General features: G+C 34.2%; 1 protein-coding gene across 1 annotated transcript; it reads left to right on the plus strand.

Annotated features, from left to right (window-relative positions):
- Positions 1–903: 903 nt before the first annotated feature.
- Positions 904–9,553, plus strand: LOC117909494 (protein root UVB sensitive 1, chloroplastic). Its single transcript, XM_034823535.1, has 7 exons — positions 904–2,043; positions 2,131–2,406; positions 4,473–4,529; positions 4,761–4,959; positions 5,781–5,896; positions 6,175–6,351; positions 8,769–9,553. The coding sequence occupies exons 1-7, from the start codon at positions 1,270–1,272 to the stop codon at positions 9,051–9,053; spliced, it is 1,884 nt and encodes a 627-aa protein (XP_034679426.1). The 5' UTR covers positions 904–1,269; the 3' UTR covers positions 9,054–9,553.
- The last annotated feature ends 9,692 nt before the right edge of the window (positions 9,554–19,245 follow it).

A 19,245-nucleotide genomic window follows, 5' to 3' on the forward strand; every position in this document is an offset into this window, starting at 1 on the left:
AAATGGGGAAAAATGAAGTATATATATATGAGGAGTTTTTTAACATTTTAGTAGTTGTTGAAGGGTAATTTTGTCAATGTATATTCAGAGCGGGGTAGGGCTGGTTGGAACAAAATCCATACCCGTCCCAAACCCGATTTGGGTTTTTAAAATATTTCCATACCCGACCTATACCCGTTTATTATATTTTAGACCCGTCCCAATAGGGGTGGGGTGGGGCGGGGCGGGGCGGGGCGGGTTACCCGATTAACCCAGAAAATTGTCATCCCTAAATCTCCGTATAACTTTACATTTGTATTAGTTATTTATCAAGCTAGGACTTGAAATTGTTAATAGAAAAATGTTATATTATGAACCCAAATAACAGAACTAATGTCTAAAACACACCAAATTATCCAAACTCAAACTTCCCAAACCCTTAACGGAACTCAACTAAATTTAAAACAAATTTTGAATTTAGTAAAAAGCAACACCCTTGAAACAAATTTAAAAAATCCCTTATAGAGAAAAGCCCTATAGAGCTAAGATGTATAAGAAGGGGTCGTGGATGACATTGACCATCACTGAGCCCAAGGAGTGATCAAAGTGAATCAATCGGAAAATAAGCTAAAAAATGGGTACTGCACAAGGCCTAATCAAGTACTAGAAGCTAAAAATGAATAAAGGCAAATGGTGAGATGGAGGGGCAAAAATTACTCATGGAAGCTTCGGTTTCTAACTATTATATAGTCGAGTTTGTCGGAGGATTGTCATGGTCAAACTCCACTGTAATTTCTCTTCTAAGAGACGACAAATTAGGGCTTTATTATCACATCCAACTAGAGCATAATTCTCCCAAACTTCCTCCATAACAAGTAAAAGAAAACCACTGAATTTAACATGGCCGGCAAATCTAATCTCTCGAAAAGAAGCTACTCTCCCTTTCTCATAAGGCAACTATTCAAAACGGCGCCGTTTCTATGTCCCGAAATAGGCATTTCATTGGATTTTTCTGGGTCCTGCCTCCTAAGCCGAAGTTGGGTTCTCTCAGCTGCTGGGTTTTCGTTCTTTCTGTCAACCACCTGCTGCTCTCTGCAATCCTTGTGTTGCGTCCCTTGTTTGTTTCTTAGGAATTTCAGAAGATTAATTTTTCCTACAGATAGTCACTGCAACAAATTGAAATTATAATTTTAATTTCCCCTATTTTCATTTTCCTCCCCGTTTTTTGGATTCTCAAACAACCAGATAGTAGAACTTAGCTCTGGTGGTGGACATGAGCCCTAGAAAATAATGGGCAGCAGTAGTCAATTGCTCCTTTCAGCGACTTGCTTTTCCACTCCTTTCAGCAATGATGGGTTTTTGTGCTGCAACAGCAATAGACTTGCAGCAACATCATCATTATCATCCACAGCCAAATGGCAACAAATTTACGAACGATTGTCATCATCATCATCACCATCGCAATCATCTGTTGTCGTAAGAAACCCCACTTCTCCATTTCATTTTCTGGTGCCAAATCATGGCTCCAACAATAACAACAACAACAATGATGGCGGTAATGGTGGTGGTGGTGGTGGTTGGAATTCCTCCTGGGGTTCGAATTGGAATTGGGGCTGGTGGGGTAATGAGGAAAATGCCCTTTTCATTTTCTTCTGCTCCCGTGTGCTCCATGAACACGGTTCTGAGACTGCACACAAGCTTAGGGCAGTTTTGTTGTTCGTCTTTTCGGTTTTGTATAGCTTCTTCCATTTTCAATTGGATACGGCGCTGTCCAAGGAGAAAGAGGAGGAGGGTGTTTGGGAAGTGAGAGGAGGCAAGTGGCATAAGATAATCCCGGATTCTTCCAAGGACGAATTTCTTGTTGTTACACCTTGGATTGGAGCTGTTGGTGCTCCCAAGTCCTCGACACTTCCCAATTTGTGGCTACAATGCAAGGAGCTCTTTCTGCGTTTAATGCTGCCGGAGGGCTTTCCACACAGCGTTACCTCGGATTACTTGGACTACACCCTATGGAGGGGTGTGCAGGGTGTTGCCAGCCAAATTAGCGGAGTCCTTGCCACCCAAGTTGGTTTTTTTGGCTGTTTGTTATTGTGTTTTGTTCTGTCTTGTCTTGTTTAATCTGCCTTGCTGATTCCATGTTGATTTTGACAGGCCTTGCTTTATGCGGTTGGATTGGGGAAAGGGGCCATTCCGACTGCCGCTGCAGTCAATTGGGTACTCAAAGATGGAATCGGCTACCTCAGTAAAATCCTCTTGTCAAAATATGGCCGGCATTTTGATGTCCATCCCAAGGGTTGGAGGTTGTTTGCCGATCTTTTGGAAAATGCTGCCTATGGATTGGAGATATTGACTCCTGCCTTTCCTCATCAATTTCTCCTAATTGGTGCTGTTGCCGGAGCAGGACGATCAGCAGCTGCGTTAATCCAGGTAATCGCTTGTTGGAAATTGGAATGTTAGGCCATATATATCAATACCTGCCAAGAGTTTCATTTCTTTTAAAAGAAATATGTTTTGATGTAGAACAGTTGCTTTTTCATACACATAACCATCTTTCATCTTTTGCATTACTGTTGTGATCATATTTTCCCTTGAACAATCCAGCTATTGGTAACTCCAAAAGGAAGATGCCAACTCATGGTGAAGGAGATGGTGGTGAAAATGTCACTGCCTTCATAGGAGGTCCTAGGTTTAAGTCCTAGGTTTGCCTGATACATTATTCTTGGGAAGGAATCATGTATATGCATTTGTGGTTTTCAGTGATCCTACAAAAGCAGGGCAATTGGGTACAGGTTATTTATTTATTTTTGAAAAATTCTTTCCTTTTGATGCATCTCTGGCAAGACTGACATGAACCTTTTATTCAACTACTATCCAAGCAACCCCTTTAAATTTCAGTAGCACTCTACAAGATTAAATCACCTTAGAAGAAGAAAATTTAGGAAAATTTGATACCTCTTCAGTGGCAAAAGCTTGAAAAATAATTTGCCACAGAAAGATCCATTAGGCTTGAGAAAAATCAAATGTTTGGTCTTGAAAAATTAGGGGTTGAATTGTCATCATTAAGAATTTGAATGACCAGCATTAGTTTGTAATTCTGGTTTTTGGTTTTGTCACTGGAGCTAAGGGCAAACTTATAAAGGAATGACTAGTTATTACCCTGACTGATGGCTTCTTAAGGGGCTTTGTGAGTCTCCTTAGTATGAGGATATGCAGTCTAGCTATTTGAATCTGTACCTGAGTTCATGGCAGCCATAAGCTATTAGAATCCCCAGGAAATTGCCACACAAGCTTTCTCGTTAATGGAACAAGCATCGTCACCATACTGCTACCTTGTAGCCGATCTAAGATCTTAGGGTAAAGCACAATTGATCAGTTGAAGGGTGATCTTTCCTATCTTTCCCAACTTTGATTGCCGAGAATGCACTTTGATATTGGTTTACAAGCAATCTGGCCTGACACTTAACAGCGAACATGAAGTAAGCCATATTTTGGAAGGGTGGATTTTTTCAGGGTAATTTCACCACTTAATGGAAACTTTATATTCTTCCAACTAGCCAAGAAATTGCTTATTATTCCCCCTAGTCAATTTCAAATATTTATTCTATGGTTTCCTCCAAATAAAGACCTAGAAGCATGAATAACCACTCAGTTATAACACATGCTGCTGGTGGGGTCTGACTTTTTGGGGAAAGAAGCTTGAACTACGTTTTCCTTGAGGAGTCCTTTTTTTTATTTTTTATTTTTTTTATTTTTTATCAAGAACAATATTTCATTTGACTCCATAGCTATCAACTACCCCATGTTCTAAGTAGACTATTATAGCTAGATACCAAGTAGGAAGTTGAAAATTTTAAACAAATTGCCATAGACTTTGGATAAAGATCTCTAGAGGTAAACCACAAAGAAGAACAATGTCTTGACGTATTATCCTCCTAGAATTCTCACTTCTGTGTCCTTGCATAATTGAACTCTGTCATCTTCACCATGATAAACTCATGGATGTGAGGAAATTTCCACATGCTTTAGATATAGATTTAAGATATGTAATTGGAAACACATCTTAATCTTGCCATGCTCTTCAAATGAAATATTCCATGCCTCACTAAAATGTGAGACCTTAGTATATTGTTAGGCTCCTTCTGGAGTGCCCCATCCAATTCAAGCAGTGTGGTTGCTTTCAGTTTTTCTCTATAACTTCCATTGCCTTTGGGATATGATATCTCCATGACTTTTCTAATCATGTCTAACATGCATTTTGGTTTGTCATTATTTATTTAATTTTACCCATGCAAAATCTTGTGTGTCACTAGACTGGCATGATTTGTTTATGATAGAACTGTGTAAATTTTCTTAATTAAACCTTGTTCTGAATCTTTTTATTGTTTAAGATAGTCCATCAGCATCTCAATATAAGATCACTGTTCACCTGTTATCATCCTCATATGGACCTTATGATGTTCATATCTTAAAAGTACAAACTGCTCATTTCACAGGCTTCTACGAGGAGCTGTTTCTATGCTGGCTTTGCTGCTCAAAGGAATTTTGCTGAGGTAAAATGAATTTACTTCCAGATAGCTTTGTTTAAAATAACAAGTGTGGAAACCTTTTGTGAAGCAGACAAGTATTTTACATCCATCCAACTTGCCTGTATTTGATTTTGTTGGAGAAATGGCTTGTCTTTTTCTAATTAGTTGTGCTAATTTTTTTTTTGTGTGACCTGTGCTTCTACCTTTTTATTATATCATTTTACATTTATTTCTTTATGGAATTACTGGTGGTAGGTAATTGCAAAGGGCGAGGCTCAAGGAATGGTGAGCAAATCCATTGGTATCATGCTTGGCATAGCATTAGCTAATTGCATAGGCTCCTCTGCACCTCTTTCCTTTGCTTCTTTTACTGTGGTAACTGCGGTCCATATGTTCTGCAATTTGAAGTCATACCAATCCATTCAATTAAGGACTTTGAATCCATACCGTGCAAGTAATATTTTCTTCTTCTTCTTCTTTTTTTATTATTTTTTATTATTTTTATTTTTAATTATAGTAATGCTATCTTAGTTTTGTTTTATATGATATAAAGTAATTTACTGTGCCTGAAATACGAAAATAGTGCAACATTGTTGACCATCTTTAAATTGGAATTCAGTGTGTTATAGGAGCATAGTGGTTTTGAAGGTTTTGGAATGGTGGAGCACATTGAAAGTCTTAGTATCCATATATGTACACCTAGGATCCAGTGCCCTAGTAGGATTACATAAAATTGACATTCCTACTCTGAGTGGCATCCACCACTTGTACCAGGTCTTCTTCATTTCCATGTCGTTTCTACCTCATCGTTTTCTTACTGTTTTATTCATGTGTCACATTTCTTTCTTCTGTTACAGAGAAGAGAAAGGAAAATTGAGTCCTTTCTTGTTGGTTTTGGCTTTCCGTTCTTTTTGTAGTTGTTACTTTTCCTTTAAGGATATCTATCCTTTTGGTACTTTCTATTCATGATTCAATGACTTATGTGTTGTTTCTCATTGAAAACGAGTTGTTTCTAATTAAAAAAGAAAAAAAAGGAAAATTGACAAAATACACTTTTTATTTTTATGGCCATCCCCAATAACTGTTTTTTTTTTTTTTTGGTGTTCCATAAAGCCTATCATGGGAACTTTGATGATTATGTGGTGATGTACAGAAAAACTTATTTGGATTATATGAAATTATTATTTGGGCTCATATCATTGACCAGTGCTAATATTGTTTTGCTTATTGGATTCATCTTATAATTGAAAACGTATTTCTTGATTGTTTTAACAGGTTTAGTCTTCAGCGAATATCTGCTTAGTGGCCAAGTTCCTTCAATTAAGGAGGTTAATGAAGAGGAACCACTTTTTCCAGTTGTACCCCTTCTTAATGCAAAGCCTACTTATAAAGTGAGCTGATTTTTGTTTCTTGTTTCCTTGAGTGTTTTTTATAATTCTTTTTCCCTTGATTGGGTAGACTTTTTGAAGATAATATGAGTTGCTGACCTCTGATAATACCCCGCCTAATTTAAGTTTTGACATGAAGTTGGCTTTGCTAGGTTCCTTCAAATTACTCAATATGTGATTCAACCACAATTTAATGATGTGTTTTATTTCATTTTAATTCGTAGTAGGCCTTTTGATTTCTAATTGTCTGAGTTGTGTGTGATTTGAAATGTCACTTTAAGGCACAATCAGCAGTACTATCCACTGAAGCCAAGGATGCAGCTGCTGAAATAGAGCGGCGGTTGCAGTTGGGATCCAAGCTCAGTGAGGTAGTTAGCAGCAAGGAGGATGTGCTTGCACTGTTTGATCTGTACAGAAATGAAGCTTATATTTTGACTGAGCACAAGGGACGATTTTTTGTAAGTAAATTACTAGCCCTGTTTTTAACACCTTGTTTAGTTGATTTGTTTGTTTATTTGTGTTTTCCCCCTCTTGTGGGTGGTAGTGAGAGAAGGGATGGGTTAGGCTGATTTCCCCCTCTATGCTTTTTAGTTTATTCTCATTGCATTTTATTGGTATCCCATTGCTTCTTAGGAAAAAATAAAAGTTCCTATTGTTACTTTAAAGGCTAAATGGTTAAATTAACTCATCAAATTCTCTTTTAATAATATTATGTCATTTTTAAATGTCAAAATGGCTGAAATATCAATTAACATTATTTTATTCCCCTATTTCTGAATGAATAGTCTGGTACCTAAAATTTTTAGGATTGCTTTTATGACAAGGATAGTGAGTTTGTATGCCTATCAAGAAAAAAAAAAGGATAGGCACTTTATATAGGAAAAACTAGCAAGTAGATAATGATGTCTATAATTGGTTATTGATGGTCTCACAACTTAGGATTAATGATGTTAATGTAAGCTGCAAGTAGTTCTGTTGCTTTCATGAATAGAGGAGGCCTTTACCTTATTAGACCACTATGCCCAATAGGAACAAAGGTCCCCTCTTATCCATTACCACAAGGCCCCAAATGAACTTTCCCCTGTATGAAGCCAATGTAATGCACAACCTGCACGCAAACCAGATGATGCCTCACTTTTTGCTCAGAGGTCCTAGGTTGATGGCAATCTTTATTGGTTCCTGTCAATGCCCACACACAGACATGTGTATATGTATATACAAGCATATATCTGTATATAAAATATGTATGGAGTGATTATCTGCTTACTCATCTCCTTCTTTGGTGAAGTGAGAATTCACTCTACATCCGTCCCTCTGTTGAAATATGGGATTCCTTCTCATGTATATTGTAGCTTGGTTATTGGGCATAACTACAACCATCCGTATCTTACCAGATTTGACTCACATCATTTAGCACAACAGATGCAACCTGGTACTCAGCACCTGAACTAGTTATTAAATTTAGTTCTGCAAAGGCACAATAGCTTATTGTGGACTTCAGGTGTGATCTCTCACCAACCCAATAAGCATATGAAAACCTAGTAATCTCTAAATCAGTTGATGGCTCAACAATAATGCTGTTTTGGTACATTGAGATATGATGCACTGCTTTTGCAGTATTTGGTGGGATGAATGTCTTAACTGACTAACTACTCTCATTAAGATTGCATGGGTTAAAACTTGAAAAACCAAGAAGGATAGTCAATTGACCGGTTGCCCGACTATAACAGGAGATGGGGATTTCTAGGTTGAATATTAAGGAGCAGAAGGCCTTTTTTTTTTTTTCCCAACAATTTTACGAGTAAGGCTGGTTTGATAAATCTCATTTAATGGGGTTCTTTTTTTCGTTATTCTATAGACATGGTCACATGGTCCATAGAATAATATTGTACACCTTTTTGTGGTAAGATCCTCAAACCTGCCTTTTTTCTTTAAACACTTTCTTTTGCTTATTCTTATTCAAAATGTTGTCCAACATCATACTCCCACTGCAAGCATAAAGTGTCTGTTTGTGTAAGTGCTTGCATATACTCACAAGTTTAAATTGATTTATACGAGACACTTATTAAGGAAGATAAGTAGCCTTGTGAGATTTGCCTTTTTGAACTAGTATATGCTTATTCTCCTTTTTTTTTATCGGACTTTGATGTAGGATTTTATACTTCTTGGAAGGAATCTCATCCTTCTTTGTGCTTATTACTTCAATGCAATGAATTGATCATTTCTTATCATGCCCCCCCTCCCCTTAAAAAAAATAAAAATGAAAAGCAAAAATAAGAAGTGGTGGCTGCAAGTTATCTCGGTGCATAAATTAAGACATATACAAAGCAAGGCAATATATGAAGAGGCTAACACTATGTTTGAATATAGGAAAGTACTAATAAAATTTAAAAAAAAAATTGAAGAAAATAATTTTCTCATATTTGATTTACTATGAAAAACACAAGAAAATAAATATAATTAAAATTGATTAGAAACTTATGCATTTTTAAATTATTTTATTTTTATAGGGAAGAGAAGAAATAAATGAAATGAGTTCGAAGAAGAATGAAACAATAATTTATTTTTCCTTTGCCTTTTCTTTTCTTCTATTTTCTTTCCCTTGTATTTTCCTTTTTCCAAAAACAAAACATGGGGTAGAAGTGTAGAAAACCAGAGGAAAAAGTGCTGCACTGGGTTGTTTCCATATCTGTAGCCAATCACAATGGTTCGGGTTGAATAGATCAGAAATTAGGGATCTTTGTTGAAAAAGGGGCTCTCTTTATTTTCCTTGTTTGTTTTGCGCTTCTTTCTTTCATTCTCTTCTTTCTTATGTTTTCTTCTCTTTGAAGTTGCAAAACTTATTTTATCAGTTGTGTTTGAAATATCGAACCAGGTGATACTTAAAGAAAGTTGCTCACCACAGGACATGCTGAAATCAGTGTTCCATGTCAATTATCTTTACTGGTTGGAAAGAAATGCAGGAATCATATCTATGGGTGCCTCTGATGATTGCAGACCTGGAGGCAGGCTGCAGATATCTTTAGAGTACGTGCAAAGAGAATTCAACCATTTAAAAAATGACAGCGAGTTTGTAGGTTGGACCACTGATGGGCTCATTGCAAGGCCTCTGCCTAATAGGATCCGTCCGGGTCATGTTGCCTCCACTCCGGCAAGCTAATATATAAATCGAAGGCTGTTCCCTTGTGTTATCACTTGCATGACTCCCCATGTGCCAGAAAATGCTTTGTGATCATTGCCCGGCTACCTATATCGTTCCATTTCCTCTTTTGTGAAGATTGTGATTAGAGAGTTCTGGTTGGGAAATACAGAATGGTAAAACCTTGAGGCTGTGACCTGCCAAAGAAGGCAGGCTTGTGACTTCCTCTGGACGTGGTTGGGTGGCAATTGGAAGGTGCTGATCATTGAGTCGGTAGAGAAAGACACCCTTGCCTTGGAAATCATTAATTGTTCATCTAGACATTAATACATTGATTCCTCCATTAACAAAACTAGACCCTGCAACATCTTTGCAAAGCATATACATGTTGGATCTTAAAAGTTCATTTTCCATGCTAACATGTCAAGACTAGTGCTGCATCAAGCACCATTCTGTCTTGATCTGTTTGGTTTTTTGCAATAAAAAGGGATGGTATCATTTCATTATTCTCTCTAGGAAAATGAGAGTTTTGTCCTGTTTCTTTCCATTTTTTCTTCAGTGCCAAACAAAGCTGGGCAAATGAATTCAGTTCTGGGCCAAGCAGCAAAAGCCACAGAACAGAAGAGGTGGGATTTTCGCAGTTGAAACTGAAGGCAGAAACGGGAGATGGTTCTGCTCAGCCCCAACCTCAATCAAGCTGGGAAACATTCTCTTCAACTTCTAGTTTGCATAAGGTAAATCTTGAATTGATAGTAGCAGGGTTTAGTTTGATGATAAATGCACAGCAAGGGATAAGAAACATCACTCAGTAGTGAATACCTATTGATAGATGAAGTCTTATTTGGTAGAGCTTTTTAAATATTTAAGAAATTCAAATATAATTTTTAACGATATTTGAATATAACTCCCCATATATATAGGTCTCATAAGTTACTCAACATAATTTATGAAAGTAGGAGAGAGATTTTGTTTGATGAAATCATCTAAATTGTCAAGAACATCCTTAATTTTATGACAGTTTCTAAACATACAATCATTGCATTATTATAATATTTGCTTTTATTTCTATTACCCCACATCATAAGATAAGACCATAAGAGCATGTTAGAACATTGGAATATATAATGAAAATGAAGAATCTATTCTATTTTTCTATTTATTACCGTATTTTCATTTTAATTAGAAATAAAAATAGGAATAAAAATTATTCCATTCACCTTTATTTTTATTTCTATTTCATAGTTACTAAATAGGCTGTAACTTGGATAAGTTGGCTTGAGCCACCAACCCTAATCCAATTCAATGTTTGAGTGGGTTTGGATAAATATTTTTAATATTTGGGTTGGATTTGGGCTAATGTTCGAACAACACGAACCTAACTTGAACCCGATTTAATTTTTGATAATATATCAAATATTTATATCCTATATAATAATATTTATTTTCTTTTTTGATTTTAAATAAAAAAATAAAATTATAATTATATCGTATACTTTCTCAATTTTTTAGAAATATATATAAGTTCATTTTTATTTTTTAGTTATCTTAACATTTTATCTTATATCGATTTTTTTTTATTTATAAAAAAAGTCACTATGGATAGATTTTAAATCATGCAACTCAATCAACCCGATTAATTCAAGTTTAACTCGATCAATTTGATTTTAACTCAACCAACTCAAGTTCAGAAAAATGAGATTGAATTGGGCTTGGGTTGAGTATTTCGAGTTAAAGATTGGGTTAGGTTGAGCTTGGGTTAGAGATTAGGTTAAATTGAGTTTGGGTTAATAATTGTCTCTTAATTTGGGTTGGGTTTGGGTTACTCATAAATCCAACTAATCCGCCTAAGTTGAAGCCCTAGTACGAAACCCATCTCCGAGAGATCTGTGTTGCATAAATAATAGATGAAGTTACCAACTTGTGACTTGTGAGGTTGCAACCTTACAAAGCCGGGATTTCTTTTGCAATTATGTATCTTAAAAGGAAATTACGATTTTACCTGAAAGAAAAAAATTTGTATTTTTATTTAACATTTTCTGAATTGTTGATTTTTCAAAATAATTTCTGAAAATAGTATTGTTTAAATCAAGAGACGATGGAGCGATTTATGGATGAAAATGCTCACAATACATGGTTGGGTTGGAAAAATCAATAAATGATATAAAGAGGTTAGGGTTGAAGTTTTATTTAAAAATATAGTTTAATTGTTTTAACACATTTTATCTATGGTCTCCGGTTCACCTTTTGAGCCGGAGGGGACATCGAACTGGCGTTGCACTGGATGAGCTGGCGATTAGACCGCTGAATCGGTGAGAACCGGAGACGGTTCGCTTCACCTATACTCCACTGGGTTTTTTGCGTTCTTCCTTTTGGACAAATGGGCCAGAACCTTGTTGGGCCACGCACGGCGCTTTCACAATGGCCCAAAGAATACTGATAGTAAGCACTGAAACATCCAAGACAAGGGCTTGAACCTTGGATTCAAGGAAAAGTGGTGCAACCACTTTGCTGCTATTACATTTCTGTTAAAAATCGTCAAATAATATATATATATATGTTATTTAAAAAATTCTTATCATGATAAATATGTAAGTAATATAAGTAAAATAATACATATATATATAAATCATATATTTATAATATTATTCGTTTAATGATGGTTCAACTATTGGTCTGATTTTCGAATCATGAACGGATAACTTTTTCGGTTTATCGTCCAATTTTCAAAACATTGATTTTTTTTTTTTTTTTGAAAGTAAGGATCTTAAGAGTAAATAAGACCAATTTATTTCAATTTTTTTATTAATTTAATATTAATATATCAAAGGAAATGAGTTACATAAGTCTTCTTGTTGTTTTTGTGTCAAAGAAATTTGATACAATTATTTAACAAGCTGTGTTCAGATAATATAAAAACGTGACTCAATAATTACCACCCTTACAATTAAGATATTAGATTTGAGGAAATAGCCAATAAAAATAGGATCTATAAATAATTCAACATCTCAAAATAGATATAAAAGTTGATCTCCATATTTTTAAGGAAAATGCTAAGAAAAATATTTTAAAATTTCTTTCTTTTTCTTTAGTATTTCCCTTCCTTCCAGTTTTTGCATGTTTTCATAGTGTAACAATTTTTTTTTTCTCGAGTGTCTTATTAAACATTAATTAAATTTTAAATTAATTAGTTAAAAGGGATGAAATAATCCTTATATTTGTAAATTTAATCTCTTTCATGTTTTTTTTATATTGAAAAATTGCTTATTTTTAACATAAATATCGTTTACCATTTCAAATATTTATATGTAGTTTTTAAAAGAAATTATTTTTTTTACCATAAAAGAATGAAGACATTTTTTGTCAAAATGTGGCTAAAAAAAGGATAAATGGTTAAATTTCCAAAATTGGGTTTTGAATTACTCTTTTAATCAAATAACCCTTAAATTTTTTTATCAATTATGACGTAAATTATTTTTAAAATAATTGATTAAAAGAGATGAAAAGATCTTATATTTGTAAATCTAACCTCTTCATTTTTTTTATCTTTAAAAAGTAATTTATTTATTTATTTACATAAATGCCTCTCAATATATTGATTATTTACATATATATTTTAAAAGAAAAGTTATTTTTGTAAGAAAAAAAATAAGGGTAGTTTTGTCCAAAAATATTTTTTAGGGTTACAAAAATTGAAGAGTTTGAAGGAGGATTTTCCCAAGCTTGGAAATTCCAATTTTAATATCTATGTTAAAATAATTTCCTTTGTATCAATTTAGAAGAACAGTTGGAGATGTGATACAAATAAAATTTGCATTATAATAAGAATAATGTAACATTCAAACTTTAGAAAAGATTGAGTCGGTCCAAAAATCCAAAGTCAATTCTCAATCTCCTGATTTTGTGGGATTTTTGGAGTTTAAATGGAATATTTTGGAGAACTATTACACCAAACATTGCCTTACGAAATGAAATGAAATGAAGTCATCAAATCTAAATGATGAGCTCGTAAGGATTCACCCTTTCTTTTTCCAATTAATTAAATGGATGAAAGCGACCGTCACAAGGTTTTAAAATTGGCCAAATCTATATTTTTTGGGCAAATGTGTTTGTCATTCTGCTTACTATATTCAAATTCCTTTTTTTTTTTTCTTTTCTTTTAAATAATAACAATAATAAAAGGAGGATAGAAACCGAGGATGTTTGTTTTTTATAACTTTTTACTAAAAGTAAATTTGCTTTCAGATTAAAATAAACACCTAGACATTAAAATAACATTCAAATATTGAAATAAGCTTGCAACTTTAAACCAAACATTTTATTTTATATGACCATACAACTTATACACCTCTTGATAGTTAAATAAAAATGAAAATGAAAATAAAAATGTAACACATAATCATACAATTCCCTGTTGTTATTGGTATTACAGGAAAATAATTAAGATTCCCATAATTTTAGGATGAGATTTGCTAATATGGGAGATATTATTTTTGATTGATTGTGATTGATCCGTGTACACATAGTTTCCTAGAATAGGCTACTTGATGTTTGTATATATGTATCTTCTTCTCTGTAAGTCAATACATTTTTCAATAAACTAAGATTCCCAAAATACTATGTTTTACCCTTTTTACACGGTATCAGAGCACCAAACTTGGTGACTCTGAATTCTTCCAAATGCTTTCGTAACCTAAACCCTTGTTACAACCGTTGCCATGGACATTAACAACAGAACGAGATTGACATTGTCTAAGGCTACCATAGAAGCCTCAAATCCCTTCTCTCTACCCCCCTTGGACCACCCAGTTATGGTACTCATCTCCAAGGTACTTAAAGGAGATAACTATAGCACATGGAGTCGGGCTATGATAATTAGTTTGAGTACTAAAGACAAGATTGGATTCGTCATAGGTTCAATCAAGTCACCTTCTTCGACAGATGATAGTTTTCCTTCTTGGCAACGATGCAACGATATGGTGATCTCATGGTTATTGAATTCCATTCATCCAAAGATAGCCAATAGTGTAATTTATATCGAAATTGCAGTGGAAATCTGGGTAGATCTACAAGAGCATTTTTCTCAAGGAAATGATTCAAGAATTTACCAGATCAAACGAGACATCGTGAAACATAGGCAGTAGGGGCAGTAGTTAATTTCGATTTACTATATAAAGCCTAAAGCTTTTTGGGATGAACTTTCATCCTATCATGAAGTGTTATCTTGCTCTTATGGAGGGTTGGCAAAACTCAAGGAAAGGGATGAGAAAAAGAGAGTTATGTAATTTCTTATTGTATTGAATGATAGTTTTGTTGCCATTTGTGGACAAATCTTATTGATGCAACCTCTACCTAATACATGTTGAGTTTACTTATTGCCCTTCAATAAGAAAAGCAGGTTGAAGTTTCTCCATCATGCCATGCCTGCAGATCGGGACAGTAAAGCCACTCCAGCACACTAGGTTCAAAGACAAAAGACTTTGCTACACTGCTCTTCTTGTGACCGTGATTATCACATCACTGAGAAGTGTTACTACCTACATAGCTTTCCAATAGGTCACAAGCTTCATGGGAAGAATGTGAAGCCTCCTAATCAGCGTCACTCAAATGCAAACAATGTGAAGGTGGAAACAAACAAGGTTGTGGAGACAAAAACAAAATTTCTTTCAATAAATGATTGACCAAGGCTCACAATTGAGGAATATAACCAACTAATGGCCATGGTTAAGAAAAATAATTATAGTAACAACATTTTGCAAATGCCATAGGTATAAATATGCCATCATCCAAAATTATTCTTGATTGCCCACAGTCGAATACGTGTTGGATTATTGATAATGAAGCCACGAATCATGTAACTTAGCTAAATGATTAGATTTGAAAATTTTGGTTAGGACAACCACCATTAGTTTGCTAGATGGTGGTTAGGCACATATTGAGTCAATTGATTCATTACATATTACACCTCACACTAAACTTGATGAAGTACTCAAAGTTCCAAAATTTCAAGTTAATTTGCTATCAGTTAGTAAACTAATGTAGGTATAACAATGTATAGTGATATTCTTTTTCGATTTTTGTGTTGTGTAGGATGCCACTACAAGGAAGACGATTGGCTTGGGCAAGCAACATAATGACCTTTACCACCTAGCACAAGACCAAAATCCAGCCTTTGCTTACGTCATTCATAAACATTCTAATCTTTGGCATTAACGTCTTGGGTACCCATCATCTAGCCATTTTCAAATTCTTGCTGAAATTAATCCTAAAATTTATTTTGATTCCAAGCATGTTTGTGAACTCTACCCTTTAGCCAAACAAACTTGTTTACCTTTTCCATCTAGTTTAATTTCTTCTCAAACACCTTTTGATTTGATGCATTGTGATATTTGGGGACCACATCGAATAAATTCCTACTTTGGGGCTCATTATTTCCTAACAATTTTTTATGATTATACTCAATACACATGGATAAATCTTATGAGTTTTAAAGATGAAACGCAAGAGATATTGCAATAATTCATTTCTTGGGTGGAAATACAATTCAATTGTCTCATTAAAACTCTTTAGATCGATAATGGCACTGAAATTTCCTTTATGAAACAATATTTAGATACTAAGGGGATCAATTACCACCATTCATATATTTACACCCCAACAAAATGGGGTGGTTTAGAGGAAAAATTGTCATATTTCAAATGTGGGAAAAACTCTTCATTTTCAAGCAAACTTGCCATTAAAATTTTGGAGGGAAAGTATTTAAACGGATGGCTATTTAATGAATCGCTTACCCACACTTCTTCTTTCTCACAAATCAGCATACCAACTTCTCCACAACAAGCTACCTACATGTAACCATCTACGAACTTTTGGATGTGTTTGTTATGCCACCAATTTCTTACCCATACATAAATTAGATTAAAGAGCTCATCATTGCATATTTGTTGGTTATTCTCTTGGTCAAATAGGTTATTGGGTTTATGATCTTGAAAGTAATAAATTCTTTTTTTTGTCTTTCATGAACATATCTTCCTGTTCCATACTAATCCATAAGAAGAGCAACATGATGTGGTCGTTCTTCCTTTACCACAAACCTCAGATGAACCCATAACCACAAAGATAACTGAAACCCAAGCTGATGATCAATTTTTTTCTTTACCTCCTTTATTTCCATCCCCTATGTCTACCTTCAATGAACCTGCACCTGATTATGACACCATTGTGACACCACCACCTCTTGTTACTCACAATTCTAATCGTATCAAGCAACCAAGTGTCAAACTTTGAAATTTTCATCTCTACCACACAACCAAGGTTGCTCCTAACCAGTCTTCTTCTTTGTTAGGTATGAGTCATCCTTTGACTTGGTATATTTCTTATGCACAACTCTCACCAAAATATTGAAATTTTGTTTGTGCCATCACCACTCTTGTGGAACCTACAACTTATGAACTAGCACTATTGGATTTGAAATGGTAGGAAGCTATGGATTCAAAACTCCTTGCTCTTGAACAAAATCACACTTAGGCACTCACACCTTTTCCTTTTGGTCATCGCCCAATTGGGTGCAAATGAGTGTATAAGATCAAACATAACTCAGATGGCACGGTTGAGCGATACAAAGCTCGATTGGTGACGAAAGGCTTCACTCAATGTGAAAGGATTGGCTATAAGGAGACCTTTGCTCCTATGACTAAGTTAAATATAGTTCGATGTTTCCTTGTTGTAGTCACTGTCTGAAATTCGTCACTTCACCAAATGAATGCTCAAATGCCTTTCTCCATGGTGATTTGCTTGAAGAAGTCTATATGCAGTTGCATCTTAGTTTTCATCGACAGAGGGAGACACCTATCGTATGTCAACTCAACAAGTCATTATATGGGCTTAAACAAGCCTCCCATAGTTGGTTTAAAAAATTTTCTACTATTATTCAACAAAATGACTTTCATCAATCAAGGGTTGACTATTCACTTTTCACAAAAATCTCTGGTAATTCTTTCATAGTCGTTCTCATCTACGTAGAGGACATGATCATAACTAGTAATGATGAGAATACAATTCCGGATCTTAAGGAGTCTCTGCACACCAAATTTTGCATCAAGGACCTCGGTCAATTATGATATTTCCTTGGTATTGAAGTTGCTTGTTTTATTTATGATATTTCGATATCCCAAGGAAAATACACTCTTGATATCTTAGATGAAGCAAGCTTGCTTGGGGCCCAACCATTGTCGACACCTATGAAAGAAAATATTAAACTCTTACCCATAGTAGGAGATTTATTGAAGAATCCATCCACTTATAGAATATTGGTTGGGTGACTAATTTATCTTACTATTATAAGGCCAGATATAAGTTATTAAGTTCACATTTTAAGCTAATTTATGCAAGAACTAAGAAAGCCTCATTTAGATGTTGTTCATCATCTTTTGTGGTATCTTAAAGGTGCACCTGGACAAGGATTATATTTTCTTGCCAAAGGAAATTTACTACTAAAGGGATTTTGTGAAGTAGATTAGGCTCGATGTTCAATCACAAGACGATCTATGACTGGTTATTGTATTTTTCTTGGATGAGCTCTTATTTCATGGAAAACCAAGAAACAAACAACAATGTCAAGGTCCTCAGTTGAATTACAATATCAAGTAATGACTTCCATTATGTGTGAACTTTCGTGGCTCAATCATTTGTTAGATGACTTGTGGGTAGAACACTCATAGCTAGCTTAACTATTATGTGATAGTGAAACAACACTCCATATTGTTACTAATCTAGTTTACCACGAACGTAACAAGCATATAGAGATTGATCACCATGTTGTTTGAGACCGAATTCAGTCAAGTGCCATAGTAACTACTCATTTTCCATCGGCTTGCCAGCTTGTCAATTTGTTCACTAAGCCACTTAATTCATCAACTTTTCATTCCCTTCTCAACAAGTTTGGTGTTCTTAACATACACGCTCCAACTTGAGAGGGAGTATTACAACAAAAGAATAAAAAATCACATAATTTTAGGATGAGATTTGCTAATATGGGAGAGATTATTTTTTATTAATTGTGATTGATTCGTGTACATATAATTTCCTAGAATAGGATACCTGATGTTCTTTATATATGTACCTTCTTCTCTGTAAGTCAATACATTTTTCAAAATATTGAAGATTCCCAAAATACTATGTTTTACCCTTTTTACCATCAGGCTTTTATTGAATGATACACGTCCATACCCAAATACACTCCTAATTCGGAGTCTTTTTTAGGTAAATTTTTGTGTTTTTTACATTAAAAATATCATTTCCTTCTTAATTCGTCATCTCCTAGCCTTTACTTTACATCATCATTTTCTTTTTTTATTTCATATAACCTTTTATCATTTTTTTTTATCACATAACCATGATGCAAATGAAATGCAATAAACCCATATATTAACAACTATTAGTTTCCAAACTGTACTTTTATTTTCCAAACATAATCCAATCATTCCAACAATCAACAAAAATAATTTTTCCCCAATCTATATATTATCAACAATTCATAAAAAAATCTAAACAATAGTCATATACTTAGATGACATGAAGAAAACACAAATATGAACATATTTATCTCCCAACAACAAGATCTATACTTTTTTTTTCTTCAAAAAACAATATTTAGTAAAAGTTTTAGGGTTAGACTACCCTACCACAAAATCTAACAGTTAAAACTCAAATTGGACTCCATAGGGATGCTCCTTATGAAAAGTAAGACATTTTCCTAAAATTTCATGCGAAACGGAGTATGTTTTTAGCTTGTTAAATGATATCTCAAAGACAAATGTTTTCTCCCATTTCCAAATGAACACCCTTTCTGTAAGTCCTGTTTTATTTTCTGTTTCATTTTTTTCTCCCATTTTTTTAACCTCTCTTCTAGTTCATGCCTCTTATTAACTTTCACATTTTTTTTTTCTTTTTATCTTATTCCTTAGTGCGTAGTGGCTTTTAGCCACTTTTCAATATTTTTCAATCACTTTTCTTTTTTAAAACCCCTAAACATAATTAAATTTTTCTAAAATTTATTTATTTTTTATAAAAAAATTTGTTTATAACTATTGTATCTAAACTATATTTCCCATTTCTTAATAAAAAATAATTTTTAAAAATATAAAATCCTATACTTAGATTTTTACCAATATAATTAATTCTTTGAAAAAACCAAAATTATCAATTCAAGTAATAG

The sequence above is a fragment of the Vitis riparia genome, chromosome 19 (assembly GCF_004353265.1).
Source record: "Vitis riparia cultivar Riparia Gloire de Montpellier isolate 1030 chromosome 19, EGFV_Vit.rip_1.0, whole genome shotgun sequence".
In the NCBI taxonomy this organism is placed as follows: Eukaryota; Viridiplantae; Streptophyta; class Magnoliopsida; order Vitales; family Vitaceae; genus Vitis; species Vitis riparia.

What these genes read in the sequence shown, in the direction of transcription:
- LOC117909494 (XM_034823535.1), top strand. Translation starts at nt 1,270, where the DNA reads ATGGGCAGCAGTAGTCAATTGCTCCTTTCAGCGACTTGCTTTTCCACT. An exon ending in CTCAAAGGAATTTTGCTGAG is followed by an intron (nt 4,530 to 4,760) that starts GTAAAATGAATT and finishes TACTGGTGGTAG; the next exon opens with GTAATTGCAAAGGGCGAGGC. An exon ending in ATGCAAAGCCTACTTATAAA is followed by an intron (nt 5,897 to 6,174) that starts GTGAGCTGATTT and finishes TGTCACTTTAAG; the next exon opens with GCACAATCAGCAGTACTATC.